This window comes from Periplaneta americana, chromosome 8, assembly GCF_040183065.1.
Source record: "Periplaneta americana isolate PAMFEO1 chromosome 8, P.americana_PAMFEO1_priV1, whole genome shotgun sequence".
Taxonomy (NCBI): Eukaryota; Metazoa; Arthropoda; class Insecta; order Blattodea; family Blattidae; genus Periplaneta; species Periplaneta americana.
In genome coordinates this window covers 148,328,927-148,343,595 of record NC_091124.1, presented here as the reverse complement: position 1 = coordinate 148,343,595, position 14,669 = coordinate 148,328,927, and the positions used below count along the sequence as shown (strand labels likewise).

The 14,669-nt window shown below is 36.0% G+C and overlaps 1 protein-coding gene across 1 annotated transcript in view; it reads left to right on the top strand.

Annotated features, from left to right (window-relative positions):
- LOC138705141 (transferrin-like) overlaps positions 1-14,669 on the top strand; it is a 70,538-nt gene that overhangs the window by 49,705 nt on the left and 6,164 nt on the right. The window contains exons 11-13 of the mRNA XM_069833802.1: positions 3,084-3,290; positions 4,385-4,537; positions 13,610-13,734. Of these exons, the coding sequence (XP_069689903.1) occupies positions 3,084-3,290; positions 4,385-4,537; positions 13,610-13,734 (485 nt within the window). The remainder of the gene's footprint in view (positions 1-3,083; positions 3,291-4,384; positions 4,538-13,609; positions 13,735-14,669) is intronic.

The window sequence follows — 14,669 nt, the reverse complement described above, 5'->3', positions numbered from 1 at the left end:
CGCGCTTGCGCCTATGGGCGTCTTTTGACATGACTGTCGTAACAGATCACTTGGTCTGAAACACGTTTGGAAGATGACACTATAATTAATTTACGAGTCGTTCGTTTTTTAAATATAGTACCTAGTTTTTATCATCTACCAGGTTAAGTAGCCTATAAATGTAAATTTTGCTGCCCCGGCCATGGTCCGGATTGACCAAAGCGTAAATACGTTATTGTCCATGAACGATAAATTCTGTAATTTCATGTCTATTTTCACTAGAATAATTCCATATTAAGTTTTATACATTATGAAATATACTTACTTACTTACTTACTGGCTTTTAAGGAACCCGGAGGTTTAGTGCCGCCCCTCACGTAAGCTCGCCATTGGTCCCTATTCTGAGCAAGATTAATCCATTCTCTATCATCATATCCCACCTCCCTCAAATCCATTTTAATATTATCTTCCCATCTATGGCTCGGTCTCCCTAAAGGTCTTTTTCCCTCCGGCCTCCCAACTAACACTCTATATGCATTTCTGGATTCACCCATACGTGCTACATGCCATGCCCATCTCAAACGTCTGGATTTAATGTTCCTAATTATGTCAGGTGAAGAATACAATGCGTGCAGTTCTGTGTTGTGTAACTTTCTCCATTCTCCTGTAACTTCATCCCTTTTAGCCCCAAATATTTTCCTAAGCACCTTATTCTCAAACACCCTTAACCTATGTTCCTCTCTCAAAGTGAGAGTCCAAGTTTCACAACCATAAACTTGGACTCTCACTTTGACATTATGAAATATATTACACAAAATACAAATGGGGAATTCCGAGACTGCGCTGGAGCATGAGTTCGAATGCTTCTTGGAATGATTGCCTGGCTGAGCAGTACCCCGAGATTTTTTCCACTGTAAGGCCAGTGTCAAGTAATCGCATGGCGAAATCTCTGTCTCATCTCACCAATTCCACAAGCAGTATATAACTTACCATTTGGTACAGTGTCGTTAAATAACCAATTAAAAGTGTAGACTGACTATAGTGTGTTCGGAAACTGGCATAGGAAAGAGGGGGATTAGGATTTACTGTAAAACCAGGATGTTAACGTAATTTTACCCAGAAGTCAAATATATGCTTAACAGAACTCCCCACGCTTTCTGAAATCAATTCAATGATGTTAAAAATTATGATTTATAAGTTCTCACGTGAAACATCTACATTCAACCTACAAAGGGAACGAATTTGTAACGTTTTGATACGAAAGGTTTACTCTGATGTAACTCGTGGTACCATGGAAGCAGAAATGTAAGGTGAAGTTTGTGCCTTGTGGTTTCTCACCTGGTTCGTTTCGCTTCTTTATATCATTATTGGATAGAATGTACTCATCCTATCTGTGGTGGTATTTATTTAATCCTGTCCACACTTATGTAACATAAAAATTAAATACTACGTTACCAAGAATAAAGAAGTTTCACGCAATCCAAGGAATTTTATAAATCCTCCGTCACTTTTTAGTTGGTTATTCAACAATACTGTATCAACTACTAGACTATTTAGTGTCGATGGAATAGCAATAGTGAGATGCTACTTGGTGAGATGGCATCGGTGCATTGCACACACGATATAAAATTATTAAAGACTATTAAATTATACTGGTCAACAATGATTTTGTTAAATGTACAATTTCTGCTGTTTCTTATGTAATGTCATCTGCTGATTCTAAAAATGAAGTCGGAATTTTTCTACCACCCACCATTTTTTGTAATTTTAGAAAAATTGATTTATTTTTATTGCTGTATACACTCCTTAACATGCTAATGGAAAGAAAATATTTCAAATATTTCATTTTAATATTTTAACAATTGACTTATAACTTTAGATCGCTGTTGCCTGCGAAGTCAGAATTCATAAAATTTAATTTTATTCCTTATAAGACTGCCAAAGTTAGTATTAATTCTCAGTTGAGTTGGAACTTACAATTATGAAAAAAGTTTCACAACCCTTTTTTTCTTTGTCCTAATTTTAAATGTGATAAAAGTATGTATCTTGTAAAGTGAAACATACCTCGAAATACTGTGTAACAAGTCACAAATAATTTTTGTTACGTTTGTGGTTAATTCACTTTGAAAGCACAAGTGAATTTTAGCTACACTAGTTAAAAGAGCTTACGAGTGTTCTTTTCATTGCAAAATAGATGAGGACAGGAACTGGGCCCCTGAAATCTGTTGTGCTCCGTGAAATTCTATTAGCCTAACTGATTGGCTACAAGGATCCCGTCATACGCCTTTTCCACTTCCAATGATATGACCGGAACCTAAGGATCATTCAACAGACTGTTACTTTCTAGGAACTACAGATGAGAAGATTATAGAGAATTTGTCAGCGAGCTGATTCAGAACTAGGAATGTATCTCTCAAAATAACTTCTTGATTCTCATCTATTTTTCCACTCAAAACCTTCGGGTAGTGAGGGACGAACATGGGAGCGTTTTCATCACGATTTTTCTGAAATGGAAAGGCGCTACCAGAAAAAATGAAGCCCAAATATTCTATCAGACTACTCCTGGACACTCAAAAGAAATGTTTTTCAAGCGGAGTATAGCCTAAAATCTATTTCACACACATTTTAGGTAAATAAATATGATTTTAGATAAAATGTTGCAAGATATCAATATTAGAAAAGTCTGAAGTACATTTCATATAATTACTCAAAACCCTTGGGTGATAGAAAACTTTTGAAAACAGATTTGAAATCAGCACGAAAAATGCTATAATAATCATCCATTCTTTATCTTTTAACAACAAATATGTTTAATTTTGTTGACCACAACTTAATAAGAGTTAATTAAAACGAGATGAAATTTATAATTTGCATGATGGCAGTTTTCAACTTTCACACATACTCAAAGTAAGAAGGTTTTGTAACATAATAAGTTTAATATGTTCTTCAATTCATATAATTTTAGATTCAAATGGTGTGGTTTAATGTTGCTTAGAAATTAATTACAGTAAATCGTAAAATGGAAAAATGTACTGTACATGTAGTCATAATTATATTGTGTGTATTAATGTGCTATTCTTAATTATTATTATATTGCCCAACAGCTTGGATTTCGTTTGTGGAAGCAATCAGAGGTTCATCACTATCAGGGCCTAATGTGTGTGCTTATGATGATTCTCTGGGAGAATTCTTCTCATCTGTGTGTGCGCCTGGAGCCAAGAACAGACTTCTAAATGTCAGAGGCAATGACACTCGTAGTGATCTCTGTGCTCTCTGTAGTGACGCTTTCCGTAACAGTGACACTGAGAACTGTAAGTGAAATCATTAAATAAATGAACATTAAATTTCTTTTTGATATTGTTAAATGTTTATACCATTAAAATCACTGGTTCACTGCATGAAAAGTACTAGTACAGCTCTGATATAATTTTAAGAATCACTAGTTAAACATGAGCTTATATTTTACTGTAAAAGCGCTAGTGTAATTTTATTAAGGTATGGTGCAAATGTCAATCAATAATGATGTAACAAACGATCTTAGCATCTATGTTTAGTCACTGTGTATACACCTACTAGAGATGAACAAAACTAACTGCCGCTCTCGCTCGCTGTGTTTGCTGCATTTGTCTTTCGAGTCTCGGCTCGTCATTCTCGTTCGCTTCTCGAAATAGCATTTGGTCGGCGTGGAAAGATTTCGTAACTTTGAATAACATACATAATTGAAATAAATAACATAAATGTTTAAAGAAGACAAAAAAACAAAACAGAACAGTATCTTAGTTATCAAAATGTTCTAGTTCCATTATATGATATTACCTAGGTTATATAAATAGAAAAAAAATAATTCTCAAATAAATTTGCATTTCTAAGAAACATAAAATATGACAGTATCTTTTTACTTGAGATTGCACACTTGATCTTAAACATATGAAAAGAAAATTCCTAGCCTTTTAATACGGGCCTAGTAACTAAATATAGACTGGGGAGCGGATTATTATAAACTGAACGGTAGAGATGTTTCAAATAGGCTACTTGATTGTTTATACATATATAACAGTTGCACAAAGTAGATAAAAGTTCGGTCAGGTATAAACAACTGTGGCGATTGAAGGCTACTTGACTTCGGGACTTCAGAAGAAGATCAATATCGAGTCTCGGAAGACTCTGAAGTCTTTACGCCAAGGACGCGACGTAATACAACATTGTCGTGCGGATTCTCGGCTTTGCGGGCGCTGTTAGTTTCGTTTTCTCGATCGTTGTTCATCTCTAACACCTACGTACACACTCTTCTCTGTTCTTACAGCTGCAATCAATTCCGTATAAATAATTTAACTTATACTGTCTTAGAAATTATTAACACTGAATGTTATATTTCAAGCATTAATTCATTGCTTTGTGTCCGTAGTTGCCCCATTCTCAAGTGAAAGCACAATTGAAAACAGCTGTGATGCTACAACTAAGAACAAATTCTATGGCGATGTGGGTGCACTGCGTTGTTTGGGAACTGGTGTAGCAGATGTAGCATTTATCAATGCATACAACCTTTCAACAATATTACGTGAGTATCAATTGTTAAAAGAAAACATAATCACTACAGATATACAGTAGTGGCAAAAAAACCGAACCGACGGAATAATCAAAATCCCCGAAATGAGCCACTGCGCATGACACGCCCGCATTCACAAGATAGCGAGTAATCTATTGAAATTGTTGTAGTTTCGACTGCTGACGTAGCCCATTTCGAAAGCCATTAGAAAATAAGCTGGTAAAATTCGTGTTCTGGGAATAATAAGTTAATTAAGTAGTAAAATATCGCTGCAATCGAAAAGTATTTGGAATAAATTTGAATAAGGAACAAAAAAAGTTTGAATAATTTCGAGGGAAAAATTGTTCCGGAGCCAGGTATCGAACCCAGGACCTTTGGTTTAACGTACCAACGTTAAACCGAAGGTCCCGGGTTCGATACCCGGCTCCGGAACAATTTTTCCCTCGAAATTATTCAAATCAACTTTACAGGGAGTTATACCTGACATCTTGATTTGCATAATACACGTCACTGTTCGTTAACAGAAAACCACAATTTAAGTCACACAGAGTTAGTGTGCACTCGAAGTTGGTTGCTTGACGGTTGTCAGCCCACTTTGAGGTCTGTGGATATAGAGGGAAAAATTGGATCGGTGTCGGTTAGAGTTCCCGGGTAGCTCAGTGGTAGAGCGTTGGTACGTTAAACCAAAGGTCCCGGGTTCGATACCCGGCTCCGGAACAATTTTTCCCTCGAAATTATTCAAATCAACTTTACAGGGAGTTATACCTGAAATCTTGATTTACAAAAAAAAGTTTCTTTCCCAGGCAGGATTCGAACCACGAAAATCTTAGTTACCAGTCTATCGTGCTGTCACTGTGAACACGGCTCTGTAATCAGCTACAAGGGTCGGTCCGGTTTTTTTGCCACTACTGTACATCTGCATTGCTATTATCTACTGTGATTAAACTTACATGTCTTTAAATCAACAACGCCAATAATTGTTACCATCTTTTTTTTTTTTTTTTTTTTTTTTTTTGCATATTCTGTCGAAATTTGTCTCCTAGCCTTAAAATGTAATTTCCATAGAATTGCAATAATAAAGAATGCTATGTTTTTCAGTCAGATTATGTAACACTACATATTTCAGTATTATGAAAAGCATGACTAAATATAAAACGACTACTAGCATTCAGGGCCGTCAGAGTGCGGCTCCTTATTGTGAGAATTCAGGCGTGGCCTCCTAAAATGTTTATGGTATCCCAGTGGTTGATGTGGAAACTTTGCAACAGTAGCCTATATTTTTAAGCATGTTCAACCATTTCCCAAACGAATGCAATGTTGCTTAGTGTACAACAGTTAATACAGTATCATGCCCAAGTCTTTATTAAAATGAAAGGATCGCATTTCGAACGTCTGTTCTGAGGGATTCTACATAAGGAAGGGCTCTAGATCTGAAATACTTCGGTTATGAACATATGCGTATATGGAAATGTTTCATTCACTTTGTGTGGAGAATCACCTCCCAGAGTTTGTTGGAGTACTTCAGAGATATTCTGTATAACTTTTCTTGTTAGTAAGTTTGTTGCACAGATTCTGAAAGATTTAAATAAATTTGATAAAACTTGTAGAAGAAGCGAAACTGGTTTAAGCGGCGTTATGTATGCAGGGGCACATAAAAAGCCAACATAACTTCTTATCCGATAACCCAAATCTAAGGCTGTTGGATTTTAAACAACGTATAATCGCAAGATAACAACTGTCTCTTATCAGACATCACCATCAAAACTTAGAAGTGGGATAAAAATAGACATTATTTTAGGGCGTCATGCCTTGGCCTAGTGTTACGGAATAAGCGTTGACTGGGGTCCATCAGAGTAAAAATTTTCTTATGAAATTTTGTCCTGTGTATGGAACCGGTGTCCACCCAGCATCGTGATGAATTTGGAGAGCTACATCATCATCAGCAGCAGCACAACAGCCCATTATGAGCCTCGGCTTCCCTTAGAATCCTCTTCCAGGCTTCTCTATCTCTGGCAACCAGCCGCCATCCTTTGATTCTTAACCTTCTGAAGTCTTCCAAAACTCCATCCCTCCATCCATTTCAGTTTCGGCCTTCCCACACCTCTTCTTCCCTCAAATTTATTTTCCATAACTCTCTTGGGTATCTCTCGTATTCTGTCATTCTTTGTACATGCCCTGCCCACCGTAGTCTCGACACTTTAATTGTTGTAACCGCATCAGAAGGTATATAGTTGGTAAAGCTCAAAATTATACCTTACACGCCATTTTCCTTTATCATGTATTAGGTCATATATTTTCCTTAATATCCTGGTTTCAAATGAGCCGTTCAGAGCAAAAATGGTGTAAGTCAAAATTGGGTAATGAGGTTTAAAGTAAAAATTCTGTAAAATACAGCGCAAAGTAGCAATTAATATGTCCTTCTTGCTATCCACTGACTACTAATAGCTTAAATAAATTGAATGCTAATTGCTACTTTGCGCTGTATTTTACAGAATGTTTACTTTAACCCTCATTACCCATTTTTGATTTACAGCACTTCTGCTCTGAACGGCTCAAATGATCTCAGTCTTGATATAGGCTATCGTACTTGTATACGGTCATTGTTTCACTATCATATATTAGCACTATTTTAACCAAGGTTTCATAGAGATTACATTTCGTTTCCCTTGTGAGAATCTTCGACTTAAAATGCCTCAATAATCCAAAATATGATTTATTGCCATTTTGAATTCTTCTTTCAATTTCTACACTGATGTTGTTGCTATCACTAATTAAGGAGTCAATATTCACAAAACTAGGCTACTAGAGACCCTCTGAAATTTATATTGGTTAATATTTAAGTGCGTTATTTGTGTTAGGTCTCTATTTTGTTTTTTGTTTTGTTTTTTTTTTTTTTGTTACCAATAATCATATAAGGTAGGTGTCCCTGATATGGCCATGCTAAGGTTTGAGAATTTTTCTAGCCGCCGTTTTGAAAAAAAAATGTAAACCACCTTTTTCTTACTCGTTCTCAGTCTAATGGACTTTCTTAAAACAATTTCTTTTCCCAATAAAAATAGCTTTAAGTGTCCAAAAAGTCCCAAATTCCAAAATTCTACCTAGTGGCCATATGAGGAACATGTGCACATGATATGGCCACCCTTGTTCCATGTTCTACAAATCGTGATTGTTTTCAGTTCGATAGCGCAGTTGTGTTAAAATTAAATAATTTTGGTGTAAAATGAATAAAAATGACACTTAATAATCTTTTTTATAATTCAAAAGTGTAGTCAAAACAGGTTTTTCCATAAAAAATTAAGTTGTTTTTCTTAAAATACAAAACTTTTGCGTAATCCCAGCTATAAGACATGTAAATTTGTCAGGTGAAAAAATAAAAGTGAAATGAACTTGATATGACCATGGTGCATCTGATATGGCCATGGTGCATTTGATATGGCCATGGTGCATTTGATATGGCCTTATCAGGAGCAGGTAAGCTTTCACGAAAATCGTTTGATTATGAACATCTCGTAAAAGATACGCCATCAACTACGACACCAATCAACAGAACATTAAAAACTGAATGGAGTACGATGGTTTGCATGAAACAAGTCTTTGAAAAACATGCATAAAACAAAGGAGACTTACCAGAGAAAAATAAGAAGAGGTCACATGAAAACCGCAAAACAGGCAACTGACGCCATATTGCTCAACCTGACTGGATGGAAAACGATCAAGTGACATACCAGGATGCCCTTTCACTGGATGTTGCTGCAATTTAGCGGAATTTTTTGGTTAATTAACTCACAATAGGGGGGTGACCATATCAGGAACATGGCCATGACAGGAGCACCCACCTTTTTAGTTTTTCCTTCATTTATTTGGAGCGCTACAGTGAGACGAAATTTGGTTTTACAAGCCAGTTGTAACGACTACATTGATCATCATGGTAACCATACGGTACTCGCGTACTGGTTGGATGATCCTTTACCTCTGCTGAAACTTATACACGTATAGCTAACAGTTGGCTGATGGTCCTCTATAAGCTTTCACGCAACGGATTTATTTTGATCACAGAGTCATTAAGTATCATGTAAAGTTCAATTTAAGTACCGTACTTAAAAATATTGAAATTCTGTTCAATGAAAAATGACTTCATCTGCTGTAGCCTCCCAACTTGATTCACATTGCTGTTACATTTTGTCTTATTGCCTGGACTTATTATAAAAGCATTTAAGTATCCATATCGTTTTGTACGGGCTTCGGTCTGTTAAAACGTTTTTTATCTGCCATCGAACCGGCATCTTTAATTTTTTTTTCCAAGTTTCCACAAATTACAGCGTCTATACCACAATCCATTAAAAGTTCTGATTCTTCTCAGTAAAAACCATTATTTTCTGGTATGAATTAAAAAAAAAACAAAACAAAACGAAACAAAAAAAAAACAACATCAACTCACCCGAGAATAGTTTCACTTGCCATTTATTTATTCATTTATTTTATTCACCATAGCAACTATAGTGAAACAACTGAAACACGAGTTTCTGCAAAAATAAACCTCACTCTTTTATAAACAAAATAATAATAATATTAATAATAAACTACTACTATTACTACTACTACTACTACTACTACTACTGCTGGTGCTGCTGCCGCTGCCGCCGCCACCACCACTACTACTAATACTACTACTACTATTATTATTATTATTATTATTATTAATATGGCGGCCGGGTAGCTCAGTTGGTAGAGCAGCTGGCTACGGACTGGAAGGTCCGGGGTTCGATCCCAGGTGGTGACAGGATTTTTTTCTCGTTGCCAAACTTTCAAAACGGGCCCGAGGTTCACTCAGCCTCCTATAAAATTGAGTACCGGTCTTTCCCGGGGGTAAAAGGCGGTCAGAGCGTGGTGCCGACCACACCACCTCATTCTAGTACCGAGGTCATGGAAAGCATGGGACTCTACCTCCATGCCCCCCAAGTGCCTTCATGGCATGTTACGGGGATACGTTTACCTTTTTACCTTTATTATTATTATTATTATTATTATTATTATTATTATTATTATTATTATTATTATTATTATTATTATTATTTGTGGGTCCCTATCACCACGGCATGGCGCGTCCTCAGGTTGCGGATAGAGGAGACGGCCTCCAGATATGGAGGGTAGCTGCGAATATATTGAATAAGCAGTCGTGGACAGCCGATAAGGGGTGGTCCTCCAGCTTGGGGGTTGGGCGAAGTGCTAACAACCCATCACCGTGAAAAACAGCTTGTTACGAATCCCTACAATAAGCCTCGGAATAGGACTGATTCTCTGGCACGACCACAGCAAAGGAATAAGGTTATGAGATTTGGCACTTGGAACGTAACTAGTCTTTATAGAACAGGAGGGGTAACATTAGTAGCAAAAGAACTAGCTAGATATAGAATAGACTTCGTGGGAGTACAAGAGGTTAGGTTAGATGGGAATGGCATATCACAAATAGGAGATTACTTGTATTATGGGGAAGGAAACAATAATCACCAATTAGGAACCGGATTCTTTGTTCATAAAAGAATAAAATCAGCAGTAAAAAAGGTCGAATTTATCAGTGACAGGTTATCATATTTAGTACTTAAGGGTAGATGGTGCGACATCATAGTTATAAATGCTCACGCCCCTACAAGAGAAAGACGACCATACAAAGGATAGGTTCTATGAGGAATTGGAACATACTTTTGATCAGTTCCCTAGATATCACATGAAAATTTTTTTGGGGGATTTCAACGCTAAAGTAGGACGGGAGGATATTTTTAGACCAACTATTGGAAAAGAGAGCCTACACGCAATTAGTAGTGACAATGGAGTTAGATTAGTCAACTTTGCCACATCGAAAAATTTAATTGTCAAAAGTACAACATTCCCCCATAAGGATATACATAAATATACTTGGACTTCTCCAGTTGGATTGACACACAACCAAATAGATCACATTTTGATAGATAAACGGAGACATACTAATATAGTAGATATTCGAACTTTCAGGGGTGCAGACTGTAATGCTGACCATTATTTGGTGATTGGAGAATTAAGAGAAAGATTATCAGTAGCCAAGCGAGTAGAGCAACAAGTTAATATTACTAAATTCAATATTTTGAAATTAAAAGACGAGGAAGCTAAGCAAAATTATCAGGTCGAAATTTCGAATAGGTTTGCCACTTTAGAAAGTTCCGACGAAGTTGAGAAAGAATTAGATGTTAATAGCGTGTGGGAAAATATTAGAGATAGTATCAAAATTGTAGTTATTACGAAACTAAGAAAAAGAAACCGTGGTTTGATGAAGATTGTTGCATGGTAGTAGAAAGAAGGAAACAGGCAAAATTGAAATTCTTACAGGATCCAGTTGAGGAGAAGAGAGATAATTATTTCAATGAAAGACGGGAAGCAAGTCGTACACTTAGGAATAAAAAGAGAGGTTACTTGAAGGAAAAACTGAATGAGGTAGAAACAAATAGTAAGAATAAAAACATTCGAGATTTATATAAGGGTATACGCGATCAAGGATGAGAATGGTGACTTGCTTGCAGACTCTCCATCAATCCTAAACAGATGGAAAAACTATTTTGCGCAACTATTAAATGTACATAGGCCAAATAGAAATGATCGGGACGAAATTGAAATACAAACTGCTGAGCCATTTATACCCGAACCCATGCTTTCAGAAGTCGAAATTGCGATAGAAAATCTGAAAAAGTACAAGTCTCCAGGTATCGATCAAATTCCAGCAGAATTAATACAAGAGGGTGGAAGGGCATTATATAGCGAAATTTATGAACTTGTACTTGCTATTTGGGAAAAGGAAATTGTACCAGAACAATGGAAGGAGTCCATAATTGTACCTATTTTTAAAATGGGGGACAAAACCAACTGTGGTAACTTTCGAGGAATATCACTTTTGTTGACGTCGTACAAAATTTTGTCCAATATTCTTTTGAGAAGATTAACTCCGTACGTAGATGAAATTATTGGGGATCATCAGTGCGGTTTTCGGCGTAATAGATCGACTATTGATCAGATTTTTTGTATTCGACAGATAATGGAGAAAAAATGGGAGTATAAGGGTACAGTACATCAGTTATTCATAGATTTCAAAAAGGCATTTGACTCGGTTAAGAGGGAAGTATTATATGATATTCTTATTGAATTTGATATTCCCAAGAAACTAGTTCGATTAATTAAAATGTGTCTCAGTGAAACATACAGCAGAGTCCGTATAGGTCAGTTTCTATCTGATGCTTTTCCAATTCACTGCGGGCTAAAGCAGGGAGATGCACTATTACCTTAACTTTTTAACTTCGCTCTAGAATATGCCATTAGGAAAGTTCAGGATAACAGGCAGGGTTTGGAATTGAACGGGTTACATCAGCTTCTTGTCTATGCGGATGACGTGAATATGTTAGGAGAAAATACACGAACGATTAGGGAAAACACGGAAATTTTACTTGAAGCAAGTAAAGCGATCGGTTTGGAAGTAAATCCCGAAAAGACAAAGTATATGATTATGTCTCGTGACCAGAATATTGTACGAAATGGAAATATAAAAATTGGAGATTTATCCTTCGAAGAGGTGGAAAATTTCAAATATCTTGGAGCAACAGTAACAAATCTAAATGACACTCGGGAGGAAATTAAACGCAGAATAAATATGGGAAATGCGTGTTATTATTCGGTTGAGAAGCTCTTATCATCCAGTCTGCTGTCAAAAAATCTGAAAGTTAGAATTTATAAAACAGTTATATTACCGGCTGTTCTGTATGGTTGTGAAACTTGGACTCTCACTTTGAGAGAGGAACAGAGATTAAGGGTGTTTGAGAATAATGTGCTTAGGAAAATATTTGGGGCTAAGCGGGATGAAGTTACAGGAGAATGGAGAAAGTTACACAACACAGAACTGCACGCATTGTATTCTTCACCTGACATAATTAGGAACATTAAATCCAAACGTTTGAGATGGGCAAGGCATGTAGCACGTATGGGCGAATCCAGAAATGCATATAGTGTTAGTTGGGAGACCGGAGGGAAAAAGACCTTTAGGGAGGCCGAGATGTAGATGGGAGGATACTATTAAAATGGATTTGAGGGAGGTGGGATATGATGATAGAGACTGGATTAATCTTGCACAGGATAGCGACCACTGGCGGGCTTATGTGAGGGCGGCAATGAACCTCCGGGTTCCTTAAAAGCCATTTGTAAGTAAGTAAGTATTATTATTACTATTATTATTATTATACTTCTAACAAAATTGCAGGACTTTGTAAACTTTCACGGATTTTGATAACTCTATGTAATGACATAACATGCTACTTTATGCTGTACGGCTAAGAGACTTACAGGCATATACAGAGTGAACGTAAGTAATTCCAGGGGCTTGTTCTTTGAGATATTTGAAACAGAGAAGTTTGATACAATTTTTCTCGTTTTTCTTTCTTTTTTATATAAAAAGTGCTTTATATGAAATAGGCTATTACATAGCGTGTTTTGGCAAAGCAATTGATTTAATTCTCAATATGCTCAATCAATTTAAGAGAGCAGTGTATTATGATAATAAATGAGTTTTGTCCTTTAAATGTACAGAAATTTCATCCAAACAAATGTAACATTGTAAAATTTTCAGAACGAAAATTTACATTTAGTCGGACAAAATTTCTGCACATTTAAAGGAGAAAACAAATTTTTTCAATAATTTATAATCATAATACACTGCTATCTTAAACTAATTGAGCATATTGGGAATTAAATCAATGGCTTTCCCAAAACACGCTATGAAATATTTGATATAAAGCAATTTTTATTTCGAAAAGGAGACAAAAACGAGAAAAATTGTATTAAACTTTTTTGTTTGAAAGATCTCGAAGAATAACCTCCTGAAATTAATGATATTGCTTGCGGTTCATTCTGTATATGAAAACTAATATACAGTGAATTAGATCTGTTAGTTAAAGATACTGTCACGTTGGCTTATTGAGTAGGAAATGCCTCTTGTGAAAGTAGTAAAATGTGAAATTAAGTTATTATTTGTGTCGATGTGCATAATAAAAACATGGCATACCGATATTTCAGAAGATGATACGCTACCTCATGACTTCGCGCAGAACTACAAAATATGGTGTCGTGATGGCAGGAAACTTTCTCTAGATGCAGATGTGGATAACAACTGTGCATTGGCTGTGGTTACAGGAGGAGAGGTCAGTTAATTATTTTAATAAAATATCGAAATGTATGTAAAAATAAACTACTGAGAACGTTTGCCTACTGTTACCATTATGATTCTTGATTTTCTGTAATTTGAAATGTTGTGTGAGCAGGTATATCAAAATCCGCTCTATGCACTTAATTCTTACAGTAGGGTAGACTGGAGCAAAGGTGCGCACTTAACACTTCTTTGTTTTTTCCCCTGCTGCTTTTCAGGTTACATGACAATAAAAATTGTACACGGCACACCCAGAATCATACATTACATGATGCTGTATGTTGAAGAGTGATTGTATGATGTGCTAAAATTATATTCAAAATAATGTCACAAACGAAGAAAGGGGATCTTTGTCGCAGGCCTGGCGTAAAATTCCTATTGCCACAGTCTGGTATATACTCGTGCAGTCACGAAGCTTCTGTTTATGAGGGTACTAGGAACAATAGACTGTGCAGGTATTATTTTGTGCGAGATCGTGCGTATTTGCTTGTTTTCCGCACAGAACCAATACGCGGTAAGTGTGAAATACCACATTCAGTATTCCCAACGTAACACACATAACAATTTCCCTCTTCTTACCGCTTAAGCGCGACATTCATTTTACTGCTTTAGGCTTTTAACATATTATTTTTAGAGACGTTTAACATAGTAATAATTATAAATTGGAAACTTACCACTGCAATTTCACCTAAATTGCAATGTTAATTATTGTTTTTAAGTATTTGCAAAAATTAAGTAAAGTCTACTACTCCACGAAACTTATTGCTTTCCTGATACAAGTAACATTAAGGAAGTCGTGAAAAAAATCGACAAGATTCCAGATGCCGATGTTATTACTGCAATATGTTATATACATAATATTGTTAAAATATTAAAATGAAAAATAAATCATTACATAACCTTACCGTTTGTTTTAAGTTCGCATTTATA